General features: G+C 41.1%; 1 protein-coding gene across 2 annotated transcripts; it reads left to right on the top strand.

Annotated features, from left to right (window-relative positions):
* Nucleotides 1–4458: 4458 nt before the first annotated feature.
* On the top strand, nt 4459–16064 carry LOC110078229 (olfactomedin). 2 transcript variants are annotated; one of them, XM_072985307.2, is made up of 5 exons: nt 4459–5067; nt 8030–8212; nt 10022–10237; nt 12115–12280; nt 14711–16064. In XM_072985307.2, exons 2-5 carry the CDS (start codon nt 8114–8116, stop codon nt 15724–15726), a joined length of 1497 nt encoding a protein of 498 aa, XP_072841408.2. In that variant the 5' UTR covers nt 4459–5067; nt 8030–8113; the 3' UTR covers nt 15727–16064. The 2 variants fall into 2 exon arrangements, with proteins under 2 accessions (XP_072841408.2, XP_072841407.2); XM_072985306.2 differs by having other exon boundaries at nt 4888–5241.
* Nucleotides 16065–16587: the final 523 nt, after the last annotated feature.

The raw sequence follows: 16587 nt of genomic DNA, 5'->3' as shown, positions 1-16587 counted from the left end.
GATCCCAGATACACCGTAAAAGCAATAGTGGAGAAAGTGTTATTTCAATTTTGGCTATTGTTAATATAAACTCAGGCTTGACTGGAAGTCTTTGAGTTCAATTCAGGCTTCACTGGATTTCTTTGAATCCCATCGCTGTGCACCAAATTGTGGCGTCCACCCTCGTGCCCCTTTTGCTTGACCTTCAACCCTCAGAGCACACGAAGGCAAACACTCTCCTCTTTAACACTGCTGCCACCAGGTGATCCCGAAATCACCATTACCTCAGAAAGATTCAGGTCCACTCTTCAAGTCCTTTTAAATAAAACTTTGATTTATTGATTACAGAGATTGATTCATGAATATCCTCATTAACTAATCGCAACTCAGAACTTCCCAAACTACACTCTCTATTACTCTCTCTGACTCTTACATTTCTCTTACTGACCACAGAATGACTCAGGCGCTGCCTCTTATAGCATCTCTCTCGGCTCCTCCTCTCAGCAATATTAATATGCATGAACCATTATTACATAACAAACATAAACCATTACATAATATAACATGAACCATAGACCTAATAAATAGAGAACGCTACAGTGGCGTTCGCCCTCATGGCCCCTGTTTGTCTCACTAAACACAGAGCTCACAAAGGCAAACCAAAACACCTCTTCACACGCTGCCACCAGTTGATCTCCTTATCAACTTACTTTACTTAGAAATGATGGAGGTCCATTCAGTACTGACTTTTTAACAGAAGAAGTTTATTGATTACAGTTGTTTTCTGGAACAATTCATCAGCACAGCCTTCAAGTTTCATCAAGCTTCAATATTAACCTATAGTTATTACACTCAGACTAATCACTCCTCAAACCCCAAATTCTCCTCTCTCTGATTCCTAACAACTGAACTCCTCCTCTCTCAGGCCCTACCTTTTAACATCTCTTTCAGCCCCACCTCTTAATCACATTAGCATATAACTCATGAATAATACATAATTTATTGCATAGCTTAGGGTAAATGCTACAGTAACCTACTCCTTTTTCCATGTCTGAAGTGCCCACAGACTTATAAATCCAGGTAGATACATCCGCCTCCATATGAACACTGCAGACTCTCACTGACAGTGCTTTCTAAAGCAGCCTCGGCCAGGTAGCCTCCTTGTAATGATTAGTCCCCATGAAAATGTCAAAAAAAAAAACCTGTTGCAGAGATTTCAAATTGCTTTTGACAGCCCACTGCAAGATTTTCCCTGCATCAAACATCATTGCAGATGCATGCTTACCTATGAGTCACTATAAGACTAGGAAGCCATGTGTGGGTTCATGTTTACAATCAGACCAATGGTGAATGCTATTTTTGAAGTGCAGGGACTCACCACGCCCATCTACAAATAGCCTTATCCATGAGGAGAATCCAAAATAGATGGATCCATGCCAATAAAATAATGATCGCTTGCTTCTCCATCGGGATTAGATTCTGAGTAGATATACTGATCACAGTTGCTCATTCAAGACCAAGCCATTCCAAACTATCTGCATTACCACAATTCCTTGCAATAATATATTGCTCCATATGAAATGCCGTTCCTTGTTAGCTGCTACAAGGATTGCAAGTAAATTCAAAGAGAACAAGGAAGCTTGAGGAAGGTAGTAGATGATTAGTATTGTCCTGGCTAACAAAAAAGCTTTGATGCTTTAACGTTGCGAGCTTGGTTCTGCTATACAAATGACCCAGGGAAACGTGGTAGTCACTGGGACACTGCATGCATTTCAACACCTCAAAAAAGCTATTATTCTTCTGCCAAGTGTACCTGTAATAACCCCGTGCAGAATCCAGGCAAATGGAAGGGTTGTAACTTTGAGTGTAGCCATGTTGACTACACAACATTTGTTTCCTGCACAGTTACACATATATACCATACAGAGATTTTAAGTGGCAGTAACTTCATTTTAGAGTGTAATTGGATTGCATATGGGCAACTGATAAATGTTTGCCTTTGCATTTGCTGCTGGTATCATCTGACTGGGCAAATGAATGGGTGTAGTTAAAATGTTCTATCATGGACGATGTCTCTACAATAAATACTTCGGCAGCACCATGTCTGCCCATGTCCTGCCTTATGGCCAATTCAATAATTCATCCCTTAGCTTGTTTTTATTTTTTAATCTAATTCTCCTTTTAATGTGTTTCTGCTTTTATGGAACTAGATCATCACAGAGACAGATGTAGCAGTAGAGTAAAGAAATAAGGAGAATAATATTATGGCCTGGACAAATATGAGGCACGTATGAAAGAAAGTACATGGCTTTCTCTGTGTCTTGGCAATGTCTGCCTTCATACATCCATGTTGTTCAACACATTTCTAGTCTGCTTTTCTTCTATGGTGATATTCAAGGCAGTTTAGACATACTTTTTTAGAAGTGTGAATAACATGGTAGTGCACACACTACCAAATTGGTTTTGAATTATGGCAACTCTATGAGGGTTTTCAAGGTATGTGAGGCATTCAGAGTTTACCATTGCTGTTGACCAGTGAGTTTTCAGGGCTGTTGAGTCAAATCCAGGTCTCCTGACCCCTAGTCCCACACTCTCTCCATTACACCTTATTGAATTACAAATGGTATGCATTTTTGTTCAATAATCTTGTCTTTAATACCTGCTCCATAGAACAATATGCCAAAGAAGTTCAGTTTAACAAGTCTGTAATTCTTAGAACCACACTTAACTGCCTTTCTTAGCTGTTGGTGTGTTGGATATTCTCTCCATCATTCATGCAATGGCATCATATAGGTCAAGAACTAGCAACCTGCTGTCTTCCAGATGTTTCGGACCACAACTCTTTTAAGCCCCAGCTAGCCTGGCTAATGGGTAAGAGTTATGGGATGTGGCAGTCCAAAACAACAACAACAACAACGACAATGATGACAACAACAACAGAGAACATCAGTTTGCCTATCCCTGATCTGGAGTTAAGAGTGCTTTATCTCTCCCACCACTCCGCAAACCATAACAATAGAACTAAACTGTAGTAAAATGCAGTGCCCAAAGTCCTATTGGTATTCATGTAAAGTCTAACTTGCCACAGCAGATAGTGGCTAACTCATGAACCTTATCAATTAGTCTTCAAGTTAAATTAGTGAAGGTAAAGGTTCCACTTGACATTTAGTCCAGTTGTGTCTGACTCTAGGGGGCAGTACTCATCGCCGTTTCCAAGCTGTAGAGACAGTGTTTGTCCATAGACAGTTTCCATGGTTACGTAGCTAGTGCGACGACTACACGGAACGACATTACCTTCCCACCAAGGTGGTAGCTATTTATCTACTACATGCATTTTTAGATGCTTTCGAACTGCTAGGTTGGCAGGAGCTGGGACAAGTGATGGGAGCTCACTCCGTCATGTGGATTCAATCTTATGACTGCTGGTCTTCTGACCTTGCAGCACAGGGGCTTCTGTGGTTTAATCCTCAGCACCACCACGTCCCTGCAAGTTAAATTAACTTTATACAAATACCAATAGGATTCCAGTCACCATTTCCTAAATAATTGCTCATTTAGCTCTAAAATGTTACTTCCTCCTGTTGGACCAAGAGTTGGGAGGGGATTTAGCCCTTCCTTAATCCTAGACCCTCCGTGGCTTCTATTAACTTTCTGAAAGCTGTTAACCTGCAACATAATTTTGGACCATGTAGATGAATAATAGGGGTCCTTCCCTCCTTATTGAGCTGTTCTCTTGTTCCAGGAATCTGTATTAATAGTGATTAAGAAACTGGTGAACACAGCCCAGTTATATTTTCAAGATTGCCTGGGAAGTTTTTACAGGATAGCCTGGAAAACTGGCTGCCTGTCTGTGAAGTCAAAGATCAAGAGTTCAACTAAAAACCCTGGAAAGGGTCATCATAAGTCAGAATCAATTTGGTGGCAGTCATTATTGTTCTGAGCAGGTTGTCTCTTCCCTGCAACATCTAATTATGAAGGCCATCACTGAAAAAAGCTCCCATCAAGAAATTCATTCTGATTAGTCTTAAAACTGCAAGTGAACTCTTTGAATTAACTAGTCCAATATTTCTTTCATGGTGTGTCAAATGATGGGGTCTGCATCCAAGCAGCAAATAGCTTTAAGAATCCTGCACTGGAGAAGAAAATAAAAGATCCTCCATCCTCTCAGGAACAATTTCTCTTTTCCTCGTAATCCATCTCCCCACTCCCTTCTCCTACTGCAAAGGGCTAGTTCTGTCACTTCCAGGATTCAGTACTCTGAGAAGTTTGCCCCTTTTCTCTGTTTCAGATCCAGTTTCTGCAGCAGCAGGATCTTCTTGTCTCTCAGGTGCTGCAGGGCTATTCTTCGTTCCACTTCTCCTTTGTTTAGATGTCTTCTTCATCCAGGTCAAGATTTTCTAAGGAGCTTTCTTCCCATCCTCCTCTGATTGAGAGTTCTGCTGCCAATGCAGTTCGTTTGTTATGCTGCTGCCAGTTCAGGGCAAGCATTCTCCATGATACCTTCAACTCCTGGCTCAATGTCCTGCATATATTAACCTTTTCTTTGTCCCCAATATAAATTGGTTCAGCTGAAATCTGATATACAGGCCATGTTTATTCTTGCTATGCCTTCAGAAATGAGGGCCATTTTATTTTCATTTAGTGGTTGTTTCCAGTTATCCTGAAGCTGCTATTTTCAGTTGTACATGGATTTGTTATGTATGGCATATGTGTTTTTTTCTGGACCTCGGATGCAGTGTGCAATGGAGAATTGGTATCTCCTTTATATCCAGTCCTTTCTGATTGAACGCTTAATGCTTAAACTCTTGTATTAGGACAGAAATTGGGGTGGGTGGAGGGTGGATACTTCTTTGCTGATTCATATTGGTTAGCCCTGTTTAAAAATAGAGCATTAGTTGGCATTTTATCTTTCTTTTTTCTCATTTTTTTAAAGATGTTAGGAGAGATATGAAATGACCATCTACAGCCCACATGGCAGACACCTTCATTCTTCCATTGATTTTTCTGTGATCAAACTTAATTATTCGTGGAGGAGGGTACATGCACATGTGAACAAGATGAAATACACTTAGAGGAACAAGATGAAAGGTAATAACATCATGTCCAGTTGAGCCCTGAGGAAATGCCAGTCCAGATCACCTTGTTTTTCTGCCCACCAGCCTTTCCATTATAAAGCATATAAAGACTACAGTGCAAGTACCATATGCCTCACCAGCAAGGATGACGGTGATTCTGCTGCAGCTGCTCTCTGTGGCTTCTTTTGTGAGTACCAAACTTCAAGAGAGGGTGTCAGTTTCTGGCCAAACTTGGGTGGGTTCCACAGAGATTGTAGAGGGCAAGTTCAATAACGGGTTGACTGATCAAACCTCAGGGCTCTGACGGCATATAATCTTGTTTAAAAAAATCTGCCCAGGCATGGCTCAAAACTCAATGGTCACTGGGATACAAAGGAATAATTGAAAATAAGGAAAATAAGAGCTGTACACTTGGTTCCAACAGGGAAAAAGCTACTGATGAAACATCGAATGCCATTTGTCTAAATCAAGTTAAACTGAACAAGAAGATGGGCCTATCTATCTGTGCCCACTCATCTGAGGACTAACAAAATAAAGATTTAGTAAGGTCAAGCACATCATTTAACTTTTCTCAGACATTAAATAAAAAAGAAGAATAACGGAGGGAGCCTCTATCTTTGAAACCCTAAGCGTGACATTGGGCTCTTTCAGACAAAGCATTTATTCTCCATAATGTACTGATGTTAGTGGTATTTTCCCCACTATCCAAATAACATTCACCTCATCTTACTTGCCACAGTGATCCTTTTAGTGATTTTTCATACCTTTTCATTTCTACTGAAATTAAGATTAATTCTTAGCATTAATTTATTCTCTAGGACACAGTGTAGCGCTATAGCACTCCCCATTTAAAGCTGATTTCTGATTAAAGCCTACCAGTCAGAAGCTTTCAGTTTTAATTTTAAAAAGAAGCTCCAGAAGAGAAGCTCCAGCAGAGAAGTGGCATCCTTAAATATTTTTAAAATATTTCTTAAAGATTTCCTAAATAGAAGACGATTTCTTAAAGAGAAGAGAAGTGACTTGAAAAGGGAAGTTTGGACACAAACTCTTGCATTCCTTCATGACCAAGCAAGAGAAATGGGAATGGAACTTTGGCTCCATTTAGAAGAGTCTTCAGAGAACAAAATAATTGATTAGGTTGACCTTTAATACTTGTAATCTGATCATCCAAAAATTTATTCCAGTGGGATTTACACCCTAATAAGGGCACCTGGGGTTGTAGTTATACCTTCCAAATTGTCTCCAGGAGACAATAGCTCTTCTTTCAGATCCTCCCTCAAAACTAATATTTCTGATGAAGAGACAACCTCCTGCTTCTAGTACATTATGAAAGGGGTAGTCAGAAAGTACATGTGTGTCTACTACTAGTCCCAGTTGGTTTCTAGTAGATCATCAACAGTGGTTTCTGGGTCTCAGTTGTTTAACGAAAGCAATCACAAAACATTGTAGGCCATAAATCATTATTTACATATGCAGCTGTAAAGTCAAATGGTGTAACCTGTGGCAGGAAATTGCCCCTAGTTAAGGAGTTAACACTTGCATTCCTTGTTGTGCAAGTCATCAGACTGCTATACAACATGAAATACAAACATCAACTTCTTAACCAGGGGCAATTTGCTGCTGCAACTTAATGCCGTTTGACCCATCCAGGTGTATACAGTATAAGTAATAGGATTCGGCTCAAACTTTTAAAAAATTAAGAAACCTTGGAGTAAGGAGATTTTCGTGTGGAAGGACTGTGATCTCTATTCAGTTCTGCTACTCACAACAAATTACTTAATTTTTAATATAAATCTCAGGGTTCTAGTTTAAAAATAAAATAATTTTGAAAAATGGCTCCAACATGGTCTGAAGTCTTCCAAAACCTCTTTTATGACTACTAAATCTATGGGTATGAAACTGAAATAATAAAATTCTCTTCCCTTCTACAGCCACATCTTCATTTTCACTCCTCACTTCTTACATTGCCTATGTTGTGTCTGTTTTTAGGTTGTTATGTCCTTTAGGGTAAGCAGCCCTTCCATCATGCTTTCCAAAGCATAAAGGGCATAGGTTATGTAAGAAGAAGCATGAATCCAAACATTATGCTTTGTAACACATGGAAACATGGTGTACTGTCACCCCAACCAGCTAAAATGTGTTTCTCCATGCTCTTTTCATTTTTATTTCTGCTGGTTGTTCCAGGGCTCAAATACACTTTCAAAGACAGAATTGTGTTACTGTCATCCTGGGCTCTTAGTTATGAACCTCTTCCTCAGAATTTATGTATTCCAGTTGTAAATGGGCATTGGCTTTTTAAGCCTATCTTTCAAGACAGGCTGTGGCAGATGTGAATACCATTTTGCAAATGCTACAGTACTTATAAGCATGTAATATGTATTCTGTCTTGAACTGTATGTATTCCGTAGGTGAAATTCCACCCTCCAGCTGTTGGCTCCGCATGGACATCTCTTCCTCGTTCCTGCTTGTGGCACTTTGTACTAGTTTGGAGATGGTAGTGGATTGATTGTGGTGGCCTCATATTCTCTCTCAGAGCCTGCTTTCTTTTTCAGTTCACATTCTGTCCCTAGTTTGTTGACACTTCGATCTCCACTTCCACTGCCACCACCTGTCTCACTTTGATAGTAAAAACAGGCAAATAGAACTATAGAGTTCAAGGCACCTGTGAGCCTGGCTTCTCCCCCTCCAAGGCTGAGAAGTATCCGGAGGAGCAAGTTTCTCAGAACGTAAAGTGCTCCAGGAATTTATGAAAGCGAACTCCAGACCTTGTCATTAGAAAGATATGAATTACAATGAGGAAAAAAGGTGGTTCCCCCTCACAATACAAGTCATATCAAATGGCCAGCGCTGTTCCAAGGCTGGCAGCACCTTTCCAGATCCAGGCCAGTAGAAAGAAGTTGTACAGCATTTCTATGCCGGGCCTGCAGGAAAAGCAAAAGGGCTTCCTTCAATTATGCTTTCTCCCTATTTTCTAGCTACCTTACCAGCTCATAGTTGATGGTGGCCATGTTGAGAGAGTAATAGGTGTGAGGGACGGAAGCGGACAGTGTATTTGCAGCATGGAAATAGCTCACACCTACTTCCCTGCACGCAGTGTGGAGCGACTGCAGAGCGACTACTACAACCTGACTAATTATCTGCAGGACCAGCTGAACATGGTAAGGATGCCTTTATGCCCAGGTCAGACAGAAGGGTACTGGTAAATCTTGACATACAGGCACACATCCTGGCCACCCACCCAAGGAAAGTTCCAAAATCCATGCAGTTGTGTTAACTCTGTGTATGTGTCTCTGTGTGTTTGTATTTCATACATGGGTGTTTGCACAAGAATATATTGTTGCTAAAAGCATCTAGTCCCCACCCCAGATGTAGTGAGAATTACAGCTAAACTTAAGGCACAAACAGCAATTAAAGACAGCTCAGGATTAGAAGCAATTACTTTCACAAATTAAAGCCAATTAGTGTTGCAGCAGAAGTCTCTCTCCCCTCTGGGAGTATGCAAATTACCTTCCTTGGTTTGGTGACTGGTCTTCAGGGCCTAAACACTGGATTCTTTTGACGTCTGGCTTCACAAATGCTAAAGAGTGCCTCAGTCACCTCGAACCTCAACATGCTTTCAACTGTAATCATGTGGACCTAACCACAAATAGCTAGAGGGACTATCATGATGAGCATTTGCACTTTCCAATTCACAACTACACCACGGCCTCCTGAAGCCCTACAAAAATGCACAAAGGTTCCTTTCCAATATTGTTTGCCTCTCAGTGATGGTGGGCACTTCATGCCTAGCCATGATCAGAGTGCACCAGCTCCCACTGATTTTGCTAATTTCATAATGGGGAGGGCTGTTTGTTTCCCTTACACTGACGTTGTCCCCATTTTAACAAAGGAAGGAGCTCATACACCAACATATTAATACATTGTATTAATGTAACTAATATTTTTATGTTTTCCTCTGCATCAATGAGCCAATGCTTGTACTCATTTCTTAAAAATATATAACATACAAATGGGTGTCTGTATCATATATTCATGATACCTTATGATTTCACCAGGCGAGTGGAAAAACTTTAAAATAACAATTGTAGCTAGCACGAATTAGGAATGTACTTCATATGTTTAGCTCCTATAGGTGTGTAACAAGCAACACATTATTCACCATTTGAGCCGAACAGACTAGGACTCATATCCAGGAATAGCACTATACTAACATTTCAAGCCATTATTTTGACATACACCAAAAAGTGAAGCACATTCAACTCATAGAAGTGGTATGAAACTTCTGAATACATGAGATGTTGACATCTGTCCAATCTATATTTTTTGTTTCTGTGTTCCAAAGTGACATGCTCATGATGCCTCCCAAAAATCCCCACTAGCTTATCTTTAAAATACTGCATTAAGGTCTGATTCTCCTTTTTAGTAAAGCTACTAATTTTTCCAGAATTGTCAATTCCCTTTTCAGTGAGGGTATCCAATCAGATCTTCATTTGGTCTTGCAATCCACATTTTATTACTATGGGTGAACACTGGGCAAAAAAAAAATGTTTTTCTTTCCAGATTTGCTGATTGCCAAGAATCCATCCTATGCTCATTGTAATTAATATCTTTGCACCAAAGGACTTAATTTGTAAACAAGCTTGCCCCAAGTGCCTTTAACTCCATGATTTTCTTAGCATTTTCCTTCTAGATCAAGTTTCCTTATCTGTTTTCCAAGGGATGCAAAAACATATCTTGACATTACATTATTTGTTTATTTAAAATCTTTGTAATTCCTTTCCCTCAAATATGACCTTCATGAAGATTCTCTCAATATCGCCCACAGTGCAAAAACTAACTTTTGACATGGCTACAAGATACGGTCACAGCTATCCTAGCCAATTCATTGTTATGCATCAACGTGGCAGAAACAGGTGGAGAAACTCTTAAGCTTAACTGATCTACACATTTGTCTCCTTGGTTTTTAGATTTACAACAACCAGGCACGTTTGTCTACCACTAAAACAAACCTGACGGATTTGAATGTACGCGTGAAATACGTGAAGGCATTTGGCACCCATGTTGACCTGAACTTTCAGAGGCTAATCAGTGATATTCACACCGTGGTGTCTTTGGCACACAATATAAGCAAGAATGCAACGACAGATGCCACTAAGGAAATGATCAGTGATTTGATCACAAAGGTAATGGCTAATTCTTTCTAGTAATGATGTTTGAGTGGCTCTACTGATGCTAATAGGCAATAAGTACACGAGTATGGCTTTAGTATACTTTTTATTTGCCTATTTTTTTAAGCTTAGTAACAATCCACTCCAGGTGGAGACAATCCAAATTTTGGAGCAGATGACTGGCAATCAATTTTGGTCTAGCTTTAAATGCAGTTTTTTAAAGATGTAAGATGCCTTGGGTCCTTTTTAAGGAGAAAGGTGGGGTAAAAATATTATAAATAGTTAAAAATAACTCATTTGCAAAACAGGTGGACGTTGTTCTAACACATGTACTCCAAATAGTACAAAACTATTTGTACACTCCTCTCAATACCACTGTTTACAGTCAGATCAAAATGTGTGGCACAGGAGAAGTCTCAGTTCCATGCTAAGGATGTACTTTGCACATAGAAGGTCCCAAGTTCAAATCCTGGGAGCTCCATTTAAAAATAAATATTGGAGCTAGTAGAGGGAAGTATCTGTGTCCAAGACAAAGCTGGCCTTCCTCGTCAGCAGAATCAGGTTCCAGTGAAATGCTAAGGGTAGAGAATCTCCAACTTCCTGTCTGAAAGATCCCCACCACTGTCCCAAGAGCAGGGCTAGCTGTTCTCCAGATGTGGCAAATGCCACAGTTGGGAAGTGGCCACCTCGGGTCCCCTGGGAGGGGCATGGCTGTGTTCTGAATAGCCATTTCCTACTGAGTTGGTGTACAGTGCTCAAAAGCTAGCCAGACTCCAAATACCTTGCTTGGAGGAGCTGCTGGAGCAAGGCCTACTATCTTGTCCCTCTTGATGGGGTGCCCTCACACACAGTGCTGTTCTCAACATAGTCTGGCTGCCTTATTGGGAGGGTAACTGTATTTATAGGTACAGTAATTGTTTCTTATTTCTTTTTTGTTATGTGACCTGAGGATTGTAACATATAATGATCAAAATAAAAAGGGGAAAAAACTTGATAATAAGCTTACTGAATGCTGTAATCTGCACACTTGATCCACTAAACTGAAAGCCTGAAGATTGCCTACAAAAAAAACTAGAAATGCTTCTGCACCTAATGTTTAACAAGTGCTGCTCTAAATAAATCTTGTCCATCCTTAAAAAAAAAGACATAGTCTGGCTGCCCTGCACCTCAGTCTCAGAGTGAGACAAAGAGTGGATGACAGCTATGGGAAGGGGGGGCTGTTTCCTCAGGTGATGGAAGAGCCAGAGGCACACTGGCCTTATAGCCTAGAAATCACACAGAACTAAATGGACAAAGAGTTTGACCTCTTCTAAGGCCACTTCCTATCTCTTATGGCACTTGACAAAACAGGGCTGAATCAGGTAGTAGAGCTTAGTACCAGCGTTAAACATAAGCCCCCTTCCTTCCAGCAATTCTCTCTAACGCTATACCTTCTGTAGAGCAGGTGTGGAAATAATGTTGCCCTGGAACCCTTAGAGGTCTTCGGACAAGCAAACTGGTTTTTGTGTTTATTTAAAAGAAGTATTTAAAAGCCAGAAGTTTTTTGCTAGTCTGAGGGTGGTGGGAAATTACCGCCGCATCTTATGAGATCCTCCCTTCCCCACACTTTTTTGGCTCTTTGTGTTTTCTTCACTCTTTTAAGGGGTTCCATTGCATGTCAGACAGGTGACATTAGGAAATAAGATTTCTTCTTCCGGTCCTCCCTAACACACCTGCCCACAGATCCCTCCAAGCCAATTACAGTAGATGGCCAGATGGGAGGGCTGCAGGGGAAGGGGGAAGCATCTCGGCCCTTAGTGGTTTCCATTCTCCAGGTGGGCAAAGAGGATTGGTGGAATCAACCTTTTCTGTCAGAGGGTTGACAATCCCGCTCTCACCATCTCATGTTTCAGATCAATACGATGCACACTGTAGTAACAACAATGGAAAAATCTGACAAGAACAACATAATTACAGCACAACGTGAGATCATGGCTCTCCGGCAAAAGCTACAGGAATGTGAGGAAGCAATTGCTCTTTCCTCGGGTACTCCTGCTGTGTCAGGTCCATCATCCATTGGTGAGTATTACCATTCAAAGTATCAGCATTTGGAGGTATCTGCACAGGTAACACTAGACAGCCCAGGAATCAGCCTGAAGCAAGCTTGGTCTCTTCTAACATCTAGTGACTTATTTAAAGAAATCATATTTGACATATCCATAGTTGGCCAAACTACAGCATTTTAAAAGGAAAATGTGCAAGGTTCTAGGTGTGGATCTGAAAGAAGCTAGCTTAAGGTTAAACAAAAGTAATTGGGCTTTACTATAGGGACTCTATCATGGATAGAAACGTTATTTTGATCCTTATGCTTGCTTGCCACATGCCAAGGAAATAGCTGGAAAAGGAGATGTGCACAAAAAGGAGGGTAGTTAATTCCTCAGAATATCGGGAACTATGTCAGAGGAAGGCAGAAAATACAAAGAACAGCTTGCCCTTGCCATAACTATGCTGTTAGAGCACCTACCTCTACCTATAGGTATATTATTCTTCTATGCTAGGTACAGCTGCATATTATTTTCAACTGTTCTGTATGGGATTGACCTTGAGGAGGGTCTAGAAGCCAGGGTGGAATGCAGTTAAGGATGGCTTCCTTAAAGAGGCCAGACTGATGGAGTGCCCTGGTTGCTGATTGTTATATGTTGTTGTTTAGTCATGTCTGACTCTTCGTGACCCCATGGACCAGAGCATGCCAGGCCCTCCTATCTCCCACTGCCTCCCGGAGTTGTGTCAAATTCATGTTGGTAGCTTTGGTGACATTGTCCAACCATCTCATCCTCTGTCGTCCCCTTCTCCTCTTGCCTTCACACTTTCCCAACATCAAGGTCCTTTCCAGGGAGTCTTCTCTTCTCATGAGATGGCCAAAGTACTGGAGCCTCAGCTTCAGGATCTGTCCTTCCAGTGATTGTTATATAGGCCCAACTAAAGCCTTTGGTGTCCAGTTTTAAATATGGGCCATTTTCTTCCCCATATGAGCCCCCCCACTTCCTAAGATCGGCTGAGGAGGACTTGCTCTGATTTCATTTAAAAAAGACAATATCCTCCATGAGTTAGAAGGAGACCTCCATAAATAAGCTTTCCAAAAGAGGCGTACTCAAGACTAATGTTAGAACTATTAAGGAAGCATGTGAAGGCCTTTCTTTTTAAAGGATTTCCTCCATTCTCTTCAATGTTCATAATACTTATATGTATATTATTAATGTTGCTAAATTTGTAGGTGTTTTAAACACTCTAGAGCCTGCAATCTGGAGCTGATAAACAGAAATATTATAATATTTCTGGAACAGCTTTAAAGAAAAGAGTTTACAACAACCTAACAAAAGAATAAAATTCCATCTGTTAATCCACACTGTGCTAATATTTCAATACATTGGAAATGTCTTCCAAACAATGTCCTGCAAAGAACACAAATAAGGAAATCACAGTAGGATAAACCATTCCCAGAATCTTGCAAATTGCAGGCTAGGAGTCTTCAGTATTGTCCTTCTTTGTGATTCAGTCTTTCCCTACCCAGAACCTCCAGGAGTCAGCCCTGGAAAATTCCCATCTCCCACAAGGACCCAGCCTCCTCGTTCCCACACTTGCTACAAACCTCTAAGAAAAACAGAAGAGGGGAGGAACTAAGCCAGTGGGCAGGCTCAGGCCAGGAGGGTTGGGTGGGTGGAGCCAGTTTCTGTCCAGATGGGCTAACCAGAACTCAAGCGGGCCTGCTTTCCTGATTATAGTGATCTCACTATTCCTCCACAGAAAAGGGAAGATTTCATTTCTGTGTGCCTTAGCAGGTCCTGGAGCTGATCTGGCCTGCACAGCCATCCAGGACTCCCCTTATCGTCTCTGCCTCCAGTTGTCTGGGACATGATGAGAGAGCTCCTTGGTGGTAGCAGCCATGGGTGTTTTAATTCTCAGAACCCAAAGATTCTCCAAAGGGATCTGAGGTGCTTTCCCCCACCAGCCAGGGTGAATGCAGAAGGGTTTGTTTGTTTGTTTGTCAGCAAAGCATATCTTGGGTTGATTCTCATGGTCCGTACAGGAGGAACATCACCCCAAAGTGTCCCAATGCACAGAGCAAAGCACCCCCTCCCAACACAACTCAGTGTAGTATTCTTCACTGCTGTGGGTCCAGAAGAGGCAGTTTCTCCTGGATATTTTATGAGACACAAGAAAAATAGAGGCCCTGCCTGCAAAGGAAGACTTTTGGAGAACCTTAAGATCTTTTTCAGTCATCTTCTCCTGAACAAAGCAGAATAACTCTGCAACTCTCTCAAAAGGCTTTCAGGATTAGCATGGTGGGCCCTGGGAAGATTCCTTATACCCTAAAAGGCTTGGGAACTTTTCAAACAGCCATGACAGAATGAGAACTGTAATTCTTCCTTTTCAAACCCTTTCTGAGAAGTGGAATCTAGTTGTTCAGATGTAATAAAATTAATGAACTCACTCCTTGTTCTTCTGCAGGTAAATGTGACCATGATGGGCTGCTGAAGGTTGGTAATCCACAGCTTGTGAAGCTCAACTGGAAGGGTATGAAGTTCAAAGCAGGATCCTGGGGAAAAGATTTTGCTCTGGGGACTAAATTTAAGGACTATTATTGGGTTTTCCCAATGAACCAAGATGAGCGTACTTTGGAGAAGTACCGCCTATATGCCTCATTTAAGAAATTGCTCCTTTATACTCCCATACGGGAGTACACCCTTAATATTAATTCACAAACAGTGTGTGATGGCTGTGGACAAGGGGCAGGAGTGGTTTTCTTCAATGGCACCTTTTTTTACAACTGTTTGGATAGCAGAGCCCTATGCAAGGCAGACCCATTTAGTATGCGGATTTCACGTGAAGATTTGGAAGACCCAGACCCTGCCTCTTTCAATAACTGGTTCTCCTATCAGGGTGTCAAATATCAAGACATAGATCTGGCTGGGGATGAAAAAGGTCTATGGATGATTTATGCAACTACAATGAGCAATGGAAAACTAGTCATTAAGAAAATAGACCCTGAAACCTTGGAAGTGGGAACACCTTGGATTACTTCACAGACTAAGGATAGTCTCAGCAATAGCTTTATGATCTGTGGCGTCTTGTATGGCACCAAGAGAAAAAATTCAACTCATGATGAGATCCATTACATGTACGACACCAGTAATTCTCGGGAACGCAACATCCAGATTCTTATAGAAAAACCTCTTCCTACTGTGCAGAGTTTGAATTATAACCCCAATGACCAGAAACTCTACATGTTCAATGATGGCTACCTGGTTTTTTACGATGTCACCTTCAGAGCTCCCACAGCAAAAAGAGACGGAGAGCTTGTTGTGACTGAGAAACATCAGGATTCTGCTGCTGAAGAACAGACTGGGAGTAGGGAAGAACAATCAAGTTCAGTCAGTGATCAGCAGGAAGATCTGACAAGTGGAGAAGGAAGCAGGGCTAATGATGATGAAAACCCTTCTCCTCTTCCTGTTGTAAGAAGATAGGCAATGGAACCAAGGGGCCATCTTGTTTTTAGTCAGTAAAACTATAAGCAGCACACTTTACTTTGCTTTACAGTGTTTCACAAGAGAAGGAAGATGCAGGGAGTAGAGGTAGACTGGTGATGATGATGATGACAACAATATAATGATGTGTTTAGTGAGACAGAGAAATCTCTTTCCCAGGATCTAGTGGAGTGCTGACACAAATGGAATTTCCCCTTTAAGTAGAACTGGAGGGGACTAGCCAGCTCCCTGCTACAGCCACCTGCGTATCCCCTAAATTCTGAGAAGCTCTCCAGAGCTCTTCTTTGGGCTGCACAAAAATGCTGTCACTGGGGGGGGGGAGGAGGAAAGGACCTACTGTGTTACTGGTGGTCTCTTCACATGACATTGCACCTACGTTTCTGCAAAGAATATTATTGGGTCCATGAGCATTGCTCACAACTTGAAATGGTACATTTAATGGGAGAAATTAAGTGCCACATGTTGTGTCTCCATATTTATAAATCTGGTGTATAGCGTTCCCATCAAGTTACATTTGTCACTAGTGTGCTGCAACAATGGAGTCAGTAGGATTATGAACTATATCCTTTCTACAATAAAATGGCTTTACATTCTCATCTGATCTGTTTTCTTTAACAAGCAACATGCTATTATTTATTTATTTATTTATTTTATTTTATTTATATCCCGCCTATCTGGTCATGTGAGGACCACTCTAGAGTATTAAAAACAAAACATTCTGGTGACATAGATATGTTCTCTTATAGGCTCTGGGCAGAAACTCTGACTTACTTAAGAAATAAAATACTTTAATCTGATTTTAGCTTTAAAATCTCTCCCTTGGAGAAGCCTAATCCAATA

This window comes from Pogona vitticeps, chromosome 1 (assembly GCF_051106095.1).
Source record: "Pogona vitticeps strain Pit_001003342236 chromosome 1, PviZW2.1, whole genome shotgun sequence".
Taxonomy (NCBI): Eukaryota; Metazoa; Chordata; class Lepidosauria; order Squamata; family Agamidae; genus Pogona; species Pogona vitticeps.
The sequence above is the reverse complement of the archived record's forward strand: the minus strand, read 5'-3'. Positions and strand labels throughout refer to the sequence as shown.

What these genes read in the sequence shown, in the direction of transcription:
- LOC110078229 (XM_072985306.2), top strand. Translation starts at nt 5,200, where the DNA reads ATGACGGTGATTCTGCTGCAGCTGCTCTCTGTGGCTTCTTTT. An exon ending in TGCTCTCTGTGGCTTCTTTT is followed by an intron (nt 5,242 to 8,029) that starts GTGAGTACCAAA and finishes CCTATTTTCTAG; the next exon opens with CTACCTTACCAGCTCATAGT. An exon ending in GTCAGGTCCATCATCCATTG is followed by an intron (nt 12,281 to 14,710) that starts GTGAGTATTACC and finishes GTTCTTCTGCAG; the next exon opens with GTAAATGTGACCATGATGGG.